Source organism: Cryptomeria japonica, chromosome 8 (genome assembly GCF_030272615.1).
Source record: "Cryptomeria japonica chromosome 8, Sugi_1.0, whole genome shotgun sequence".
NCBI lineage: Eukaryota > Viridiplantae > Streptophyta > Pinopsida > Cupressales > Cupressaceae > Cryptomeria > Cryptomeria japonica.
In genome coordinates, this window is record NC_081412.1 from 465,934,165 (window position 1) to 465,944,301 (window position 10,137).

The following is a 10,137-nucleotide window of genomic DNA, read 5'->3' on the forward strand; positions in this document are numbered from 1 at the left end:
TTGAAGACCTTGACAACCTCCATGATGCTGTTAAGAAGGCCAATCGCCCTAAAACCTCCATCCCTCTTTTTGTCTTGGAAGCCAATTTGCAGGAGCCTAAGGCCCAGACCCGTTTTCCTAAGCACAGGATTTTAAATGCATAGCAAATTATTCTTGAAAAATTCAAAAGAATTTCTGATACCCAGAAAAGAATTGAAACTCAAATAAGCTCTACGCTTAATATTAATAATGAAGGGATTGACAATGCCAATTCGATTGAGAAACAAGTCAATATGACCTCCCCTATCAAGGATGAGATCAAGATTTTGGATAGGGAAACCTCTGACCCCATTACTAGCCTGGATATGTCTAGTGGAGGGGGGATGACTAAGTTAAAGTCTAGGAAATTAGAGCAGGTTCCTAGTGCTCTAAACAATGAGTCAAAGGAGAGCCTAAACAAGATTAACAGTACTCCTTAGTTGATTAAGACTCAGCATGATTGCAATATAGTTGATATTTCTGATACTCCCCCCTCTCCTACCCACATTCAGGAGATTATTAAGGGCTCAAGCCTTTCTAGCCAGGGCTATGACCTTGTCCCTATAAGAGGAGATCATAAGGATAGCGATGACCACAAGAGGGATGGTATTGAAAATTGGTGTCCAGAAGAATGTAAGGGGGTCTGCTGAGCTATTGTGCCTTTCAAAGGAACTTTTGATGTAGGTTTAATTGAGGAAGTCATGAAGAAGTATGGTGCCAAGAATTCTAAAGGTTGGCCCTAAAAAGAAAAACGGGACTAAGAAAGATAATTCTACTCCATTCGGGGTAGAACAAATGTTTGAATTTAAGAAAAAGAGAGGAAGACCCAGTGGGTCTATTGCTAGCATGGCAGAAAGAAGGGTATCTAAAGGTACATTGCCCAAATGTTACAAAACATTCAGGGCACCAATGGATACTGAACCATAATCAATCATGGATTTGAATTGCGTCTCTTGGAATGTTAGGGGATTGGAATCCCCAAACAGAAAATATGTTGTGAAGAGATTCTTAAGATTGTATAAGAATGTGGACATTCTCCTTCTACAAGAGATAAAGACGGTCCAATTTTCACTAGACATTAATTTGAGATGTATCCGGAGGGATGCAAAGTACTTTAACACTAAACATACTTGTGGCAAGGGAGGAGCTGCCATTTTGATTAGCAATAAATGGAGTAAACATGTATCTAGATGGGGTTGTGTTGATGTGTCTTTTGTACACGACCAAACACAGAATAAAATACCAAGGTATCTTATCCTCTCTTGAACAAAGCTTCCCCGACTGCTGAAGATCTCGTCGAAGGATCAATCGGAGCAACTCCAAGGTCCTGATATGTAGGGTCTCTACGTGTGGATAAGCTCTTGCGGTATGATATTTTGCTAGAATCACAAGGGGACTTACATTTGATGACCTAACGTCTAATTTACTTTGGATATCACTGGAACGTGGGTCTTTACTGATCCTTGATTTTTAAATAAGGGAAAAAAGTATAAAGGTTGGGAGGAATCTAGTTCTAACACTAAGAATGTAGGAGCAATGGATGACCTTTGATGAAACTCTAACTAGGTCTTGCTTTAACATGCTATGATCATCTCCACAAGGTTAGTGCGATCTTCTAAGGATAGCTTTATGATGTTCAGATCACCGCTACAAGCATAGACACCGTCAGGTTGATGCATATCAATGAAGAAGCGATAATTGAAGTTAAGCTTAAGTTGAATGATTCCAGTTGACTACGCAAGGCAAGTTTGCAATCAACAAACCGCTAGTAGTATGGATATACAAATTTCACCATTGATCATACAAATTTCTTCCATTCATCTAATAACATGAAATTAAACTTGAGAAGTATAGAGACCATGCAAATTGTAGAATCGACACATAGAATTCACCATTCCTTCAATGAAGTTTACATGTCTTTTGCAACAATCTCTTGGCAACAATCTTTGCCTTCTCTTTCTACTCTACTCTAAAATGCTATCTACTATTGAGCTACTAATTATTGACTATCTCTCTTTTGCTAACTCCTAACTATTAACTTTTACAAAAGAAGAGCCAGGGCTTTATATAGAGAGCCCTTTACAAATTGACGGCTCTGATTGACTTAGAATCAATGACTAGGAGTACAAGATGAAAACCCTGATTAGGGTTTGTTATAATAAACACCTCAACCAATGAAAAAATTACATTAAATGAGTGTGGACCAATAAGAAGCGGGAGTAGGTACACCGAAGTTTGTGTCGTTCCCGATGAATTAGGTACATTGAATCTGGACATGCTGAGGTGGACCAATCTCGGTGGAGGAATGATGACTGGGATGCCACCTTGTCTAACGTCTGTGTCTTGGTTGATCCTCCTTTGTCCTTGATGTGATGAATGATGTACCTCCTTTACTCCCATGTGCTTGATGAGGCTTCCTTACTGTCAAGTCTTCCTTCTCCGGTAGTATACCTCACCTTGAAGTGTTGGTAAGGTCATTCTTCTATGTCATCATGTGGTTTCTTTATGTGGTAGAATGAGGTCTTGAGGCTAGCTTACAACTCCTCGAACACTTGAAGTCTTCCAATGCTTTAGACGCACCTTGAGTCCTCCTCCATGCCTTTGAAGTGTCCTTGTTGATGATGAGACTTGAAGAGGTCGTCCTTGTCCTGGCCTGATTTTCTTGCATCTGCAAAACAAACCAAAAGGTGATTAAGTACACATGATATATTTATCCCGATCATAGCATTTTTTACCTTAAACCATTAACAAGAAGGCATCAAAATGGAATTCACTTAGGATCCTCCCCAGGGACAGGCCCTATAAGAATTTTGCTCTGGACCCTTTGGAAGGGTCAGGGGCAATTTTTTTTATTTTGCTCAATTAGACCATCTCTTTCAACATTTCACAATCCTAGACTTAATCTTCAAACCTCCTCCCATGATGATCTCACAACTAGCCTTCTGCCCTGCTCAAACAAGGTGAAAAAAAGAAGTTTGAAAGGATTTCGCTCTGGACCCTTTGGAAGGATCAGTAGTGAAATTCCTATTCTTGGTTGATTTCTCACTTCTTCCATTCAATTTACCTTCAAATTTGATCAAACTCACCTCTCCTCACCACAATCAAGTCCATTTGCCATCCACTTAGCTCAAAACAAGGTCTTTTCAATGCTTAAGTTAAAATAGAGGGTCAAAATGAGGATTTCGCTCTGGACCCTTTGGAAGGGTCGAGAGCGAAGTTCCTATCTTGGGTTGATTTTCACTATTCCATCGCCTCAATTCACTTTTCAAAGACAAACATGCATCAAAGCCCTTCCAACACGCCTTAGAAGTGAACAAATTTGGTCATAACAAGGAGCAAAATAGAGGAAATGTGAATTTCGCTCTTGACCCTTTGGAAGGTTCAGGAGCGAAATTTTCATTTTAGGGTCATTTCTCACTTCCTTTCTCCTTTCCTTGGCTTGGATACAACTTGTTAGGCCTCCTTCCATCATCATCCAGTTCAAATTGGCATTCTCTTCAAGATTTTGTGAAAAAATAGGGTCTTATATGAATTTTGCTCTAGACCCTTTGGAAGGGTCAGGAGCGAAATTCACCCTTTGGCTCAAATCCTGACTTTATTTTCACATTTCTTCATCCAAACAAGTGAATTGCCTTCAATAATACCTAAGACATGGATTAGTTCATAGTTTTGGTCAATGTAGAGTGCCCTATAGAGGGATTCACTCTGGACCCTTTGGAAGGGTCAGGAGCGAAATTCCTATTCTTGGCTCAATTTACCTTGAATTTGACTTGACTTCGCCCTAGACTCAACCCTTTGATGCATTTCCTTTCATATCTTTGCAAATTTGCTCAACCACCCTATGACTTAGGTGAAATCTCAGGTCCTTTGTGAAATTTCGCTCTGGACCCTTTGGAAGGGTCAGGAGCGAAATTCATGATTTGCTCAAATTTCTTAACCTTTTCATCAAATCCTCAGGTCTAGACTTGTCCAAGGCGTCTCCAAAGGATAGATAGGTCAACTTCACATCAAATTATGCCTAGGACCTCATCTTTCACCTACTGGATCAATCTAAAACCCCCAAAGATGATACTCACTCACAAAGCTTCACTGACTTCCTCAAACTCAGGCTAGCCACACCTAGAAATAAGAGCAAAACTTGACCTAAGGAAGGCCTTAAAGAAACCCTAACCTGGACCATCTACTGACTCACCCTAGCTCAAGCAGAGCCTGCTATCTTAATGATCCCTCTCACAACTCTCAAAGTGCAAAGGCTAATAGACAAGAACCTAAAAGACCTAAAAAGCAAACCCTAAAAAGCAAAAAGTAGGGGTCCCCATTTACAATGGGGCGATGTGTGAATACGTCACAACAGGTTGCTCGCCCTGCAACAAAGCAGTTTGGGTGATTTTGAAGTATAAAGATAAGGAGATTGGTATTTGTTCAATACATGCATCTAATGATCACAAGGATAGGATTGAGTTATGGAACTAGATGGCTCAGTTGGAAGAGATTCCTTAGGTGATTGGGGGTGACTTCAATATGATAGAGAGCCCCTCAAATAAAGTTGGTGGCAAGAAATTTGAGTGGAAGGAGGAGGAAAAACTGTTTTGGAGTAGAATGATTAATAAGTTGAGATTGTTTGATCCAATGGCTGGAAATAAGAGTGAGGTTAATGATGCTTGGTTTATAAGGTGCAACTATCAACAAGGTCAGAAAAGGATTTATAGCAGACTTGATAGGTTTTGTGCGAACACAGATGTCTTGCAATTCATGAAGAATAGCAAGGGGGGTTGGTTGAAGGTTATCCCTTGCACCCTTTCAAACCATCACCCCATACAAACTATGGTCTCTTTCCATGATTCCTCTATGACCCCTATAAGACATAGGGAGGCTTTTGCCATGAATTCTAGATTGTTGATGGATGAAGATGTTTCCCAAGTAGTATGTATCATTAGACAGTTTAATAAATGAAATTCGGAATTACACAGTGCCAGAGATAGGTGGATTCAGAATGTGAATAGCTGAAGGGTGCTCTTTCAGACAATGGGGAAAAAAGGCCAAGGATCTAAGGAGGGAGGAGGCGGAAATGCATAGTAAGCTTATAAGAGCAAAAGAATGTATTCAGAATGACCCCTCTAACCCAAATGCCAAAGAAGCCCTTACCCAGGTCAAAGAGGCTCTAAGGAAGATTCAAAATATTAGAATTCAAGGCCTCAAGACAAGAGCCAGAATGAACTGGCTAGAACATGGTGATAAGGGCTCCAAGTTTTTTTTCCAGATTCTTAAAAGCAAGGAAGCAAAAGAGAAAATTGATAGTATCTGGGAAGAAAATAGGAACATCACTGACCAGACAGATATACAGAAAGCTTTTATGCAGTTCTATAGCAAGTTGTTCACATCTGAAGATGATAAGAAAGGAAAAAAGAGAGCAAGAGATAAGATTAGAAACATCATTCCTAAAAGAATCAGCAGGGAGAATGTTGAAAGGCTCAGTGAGGAAATTACCGTAGAAGACGTTAGAAAAGCTATTCATGCTCTAAGTAATGATAAAGCACCAGGTCCGGATGGAATGCCAGTGGAATTTTACAAGAAGAATATGGAATGGATTGGTGAAGACCTGATGGTATTATATACAGAGGCTGTTGAAAAGGGATCTCTAGGTGGTGAGATCAATAGTGATCTTATTAAACTGATTCCTAAAGAAGGGGATAGAACTCTCATTAAGAACTAGAGGCCTATTATGCTTCTAAATGTCTCTTATAAGATTTTAGCTAAACTGTTGGCTAGGAGGTTGGAGGGTATCCTTCCTAAGGTTGTGAATCCCACCCAAAGGGGCTTTGTGAAAGGAAGATACATACTAGAGAATTTGCTTACATGTTGGGAGGCAATGAGCTGGGCCAAGGAATCTAAGCAAGAAACATCTATGCTATTGATAGACTTTGAGAAAGCCTATGACAGAATAAAGTGGAGCTTCATTTTTATGATGATGGAAAGTTTAGGCTTCCCTGATCAAAACTGTAAAATGGTGAAGACACTGATGGAGGATGCTAAGGCATAAGTGGAAGTCAATGGATGCAAGTCTGAAAGTTTTGACCTTACCAAGTCAATTCGGCAAGGATGTCCACTGGCGCCCTCCATCTTTGTTATTGCAGCGGATGCATTGTATTACCTTCTGAGGGATAACCTCCTTTCTCCTAGGGTTAAAGGTATTTCACTGCCTAATCAGGAAGAGCTCTCCAATGTTCAGTTCACAAATAATACAGCCATTTTGGTAGAGCTGAAGGAAGACAACTTCTCTACCCTGATGAGGAAAATGGCCATCTTTTGTGAGGCATCAAGGAGCAGAATCTCCTTGCCTAAATCCGTTATGCTTGGATGGGAAAACCAACCCCCTCAGTGGTTTAGTAAGCACCCCTTAATGTGGGGGGGACCTGATCATCAAGTACGTTACTTAGACATACCTTTTGCTATAAACCCAAATCTTAAAGAGATGTGGAATTGGGTTAGAGAGAAGGTTGATAAGAAATTAAGGAAGTGGAACAGACAGTACCTAACTTTGGCAGGGAGAATACAGGTAAGTCAAAAGATTTTATCCTCTTACAATATTTATTGCACCTCTTCTTGGCTCTTTAGTAATTATCAGTTTAATTATATTCAAAAGCAGATAAGGGAATTTTTATGGTCTGACGGGAAGGGTAACAAGAAGAAGCATGCAGTGAAATGGGGGTGGTGCACTATGAGCAAAGAAAAAGCAGGCATTGGCTTAAAAGATTTGAGGCTACAGGGTATATCACTTGCAATTAAATAGATCTCTAAGGCCCTTCAAGGGATGAACCATGGAAGGTGCTTATAAGGCAGAACATATCAATGTCTGTCCCAAAATGTTGGTGTTGGAAATAAGCCACACCCGGACTGATGATGGACTTGTCCAAGAGGGGCCAATAGCTCAGTGGTAGAGCACTCCAGCAGCGTATGGAAGGTCCTAGGTTTGAGTCCTAGCTGGTCCATGTCTCAACATGGTATCAGAGCCAGGTCTAGGCTAGGAGCCCCAAGCACACGAGAGGTGTTGGTGTTGGAAATAAGCCACACACCAGGACCGACGATGGACTGGTCCAAGAGGGGCCAATAGCTCAGTGGTAGAGCACTCCAGCAGCGTATGGAAGGTCCTAGGTTCAAGTCCTAGCCGGTCCATGTCTCAACACAAAGCAAAGTCCATCTTGGAAGGCCTTACCATTTAGTGATTTGATAGCTAGTCGTTTCCCAGTCAAGCCAATTGGGTCTGTTGTCATTAGATCAATTTGGAAAGCATGAGAAACTATTAGACATTTGATCTCTCACAACAACATTTTTACTAAGGATAATAAGATCTGTGGTGAAAGGTCAATTTGGTGGAACCTTTAGCATCATGGAAAGCCTCTGGCTTTACTTCAAGGTTGTTCGGCCAGAAGCTGGGCCGCCAAAGGCATTGTTAGATTCATGGATATTTTGAATGAGGGCTACCTTATCACATCGAATGACATTTGTGCAAAATTTGATGTCCCTCAATCACATTGGAGGGCATATATTGTGCTTAGGGAGGCATGTGCCTCTCTCTCCCTCCCTAGAACTTGTGATAACTCTGCTGATAGATTCACCATGTTTAAATGGCCCGATGGCTCTGCCCTTCCCTGTGTGAAAACTAAAACCATCTATAGACAGCTTGCTGACTCTGAAGATATTCTTGCTCACCTTAATTCCTGCTGGAATGTATCTCTTGACCCCTCTGTGTGGCAGAAAATTCTTGTTAGCTTGTGGAGCAGACCAGTGGAACCTAAAAAGAGATGCTTTTGTGGTGCCTTCTGTTACATAAGTTGCCTATCCTTAAACCTGATGGAGATCCCAATATTTGCTCTGTTTGTAGACTGCCAAAGACGGTGAAACACATCTTTTCTAATTGTCTCTTTGCTAAAGGCGTCTGGAATATTTTTGGCATTTCTGTCAACTTGATTGTTAGTAGCTGGGAGGTTGTAGTTGGACATGTGTCAAAACTCAAGATGGATACTAATGTCTTTTGGTCTGTTCTCTCTGTTGAAATTCTTTGGTTAATTTGGAAGTTTAGAAATAATGATGTTTTTAGTAGCAGGGAAAGATTGCTTACTGAGTCTCTAAGGAGACTCATAACCCATGAAGTTGTTTGGCAGGTCACAGTCACTTTGAGGCTGTCAAAGGACAAATTTGAAAAACTGTTGCAGGATGGCACGGCTATCACCTGAGAGGTCTCTCATGGGTTCTCTTGGACTAGACAAACTGTGGAAAGGACCCCCTTTGAGATTGGTCTTTCCAATTTCTTGGCTGATCTAGAAGAAAGGAGGAAAAGTGAGGCAAAGGCACATGTTGATGAGGTACAGATTGCGGCAGCAGCTCCAGGAATACCTGTTAGAGCAGCAGCAAATGTCCCTGTGGCAGAGATTGTAGTGATTCCCAATAATTGGGGGAAAGTTCAGAGAGGGATGGAGGGATCACTTGGCTGGACAGCTTGGTTTGATGATACAGTGGACAGCTTGCTGATCTGAGTTTTTTTACCCCATGTTGAGTAGTTGATGTAATTTTGCTATAATTTTGTAATGTTGTGGTAGTTGCCGTATAGGACAGTCATTGATATGCATTGACAGGCTTAGCACTAAGACTATCGGATATAATCCAGTTTTGTATTGTTATAAGAAACTGATCGGTTGGTCTGTTTTGTGACTCCTTTATAATTAATAGAAAAAATAAAATAAAAAACTCTTTGTACTGAAACTAATTGATTGATTAGTAGATTGTTTATTGATTTTAATGCTGGTCAGTGGAAACATTTTTTTTCGAGTCTCGGACAAATCATGCCCCGTTGTGAAGATTGTCAAATGATGCCTGCTTTAGGACACAGCTTGAAGACGGTTTCCATTGGTCATGAAAATATTGTGTCCAATATTACTGATGTTCTACAGGTTATCACTTATGAGCAAATAAGAGTGTTTCCCAAGTATTATTGTCTTCTCATATTTTATCTTGTTAAGAACTGCAGGTATCCTAGGTACGATAGTTCATGACATAGATTGTAAGTTCTTTGTGGAGCTTCTAGCGTGCCTTGCAATTAATATTCGAATTTAGTATTTATCACGGAAGGGCACTATTCACTGTTATTTCTATGAAAGCACTTAACATAATCAAAATTGTAGGAATTGTCGGATGACCAAAGACTGAGGGATTAATAAACATTTGTTAGCACTAAACTGAAATTACCTATCAAACACAAATTACTTACACAATGCTTATTGCCTGCAAATATGAGAGCCCTTATGTATGTATTTCCCTCCCCTTTCCAAACGCAATCTTTAACCTCATTATCTTCATTTAGTAAGTGAATTCAATTCAAAGCCATCGAGGATTTTCAAGGTTTCATATTAACGCTTCTGAGCTTCTGACTATCGGGGCATAGCAGTTAATCAAAAAAGAAAATCAAGTTCATGTCACTCTTCACTCGAAATGGGATTCCCGAACCAAATGGAGTTAGATAATTTATAACTAGAGCTGACACAGAGAACGCGAATTTGCGGAAGTTGAAGAAACAATTGCAGTCTATAAAAGAATCTCATAGAATGCATACCGAGAGAAAATCCAAGTGCGGTGGCACCTCCTCAGACGTAGTCGCCACATTCTCATTTTTGACACACATGGATGTATCGTCTTCTGCCGCCATTTTGGCTCGGCTTAAACCCTCCGTCGATGGATTTGAATGCCCGCCATTTATGGAACTGTTTTGAACTCTATATCAGTAGGAAAGTTGAACAAATCAATTTTGAAAAAAAAAACATAATAAAAAAAACAAATCAATTTAAAAAAATCATACAATAGGTATTGATTTGTATATCCAGCTTCATTTTAAAAAAATCATACAATAGGTACTCATGGTGCACATTTGTTTTTCCAGTACATATTAATTAAAAGTTCATTAAAAAATTGTATACTCAATTCTATTAAAGAAGTTGTACAACTTTCTTAATATCATATTGCACATTTCCCCACATTTGTGCATAAATAATAGTCAAAATATTTATTAGAGGGAAATAGAAAATATGTACTAGATATCACCTCAAAATGACTACTTTTTCACTTTTG

The 10,137-nt window shown here is 39.9% G+C and overlaps 1 protein-coding gene across 1 annotated transcript in view; it reads right to left on the reverse strand.

Moving 5' to 3' along the window:
• Nucleotides 1-9,837, reverse strand: part of LOC131034967 (uncharacterized) — a 97,160-nt gene extending 87,323 nt beyond the window's left edge. The window contains exon 1 of the mRNA XM_057966587.2: nucleotides 9,626-9,837. Within this exon, the coding sequence (XP_057822570.1) occupies nucleotides 9,626-9,718 (93 nt within the window). The 5' untranslated portion in view covers nucleotides 9,719-9,837. The remainder of the gene's footprint in view (nucleotides 1-9,625) is intronic.
• Nucleotides 9,838-10,137: the final 300 nt, after the last annotated feature.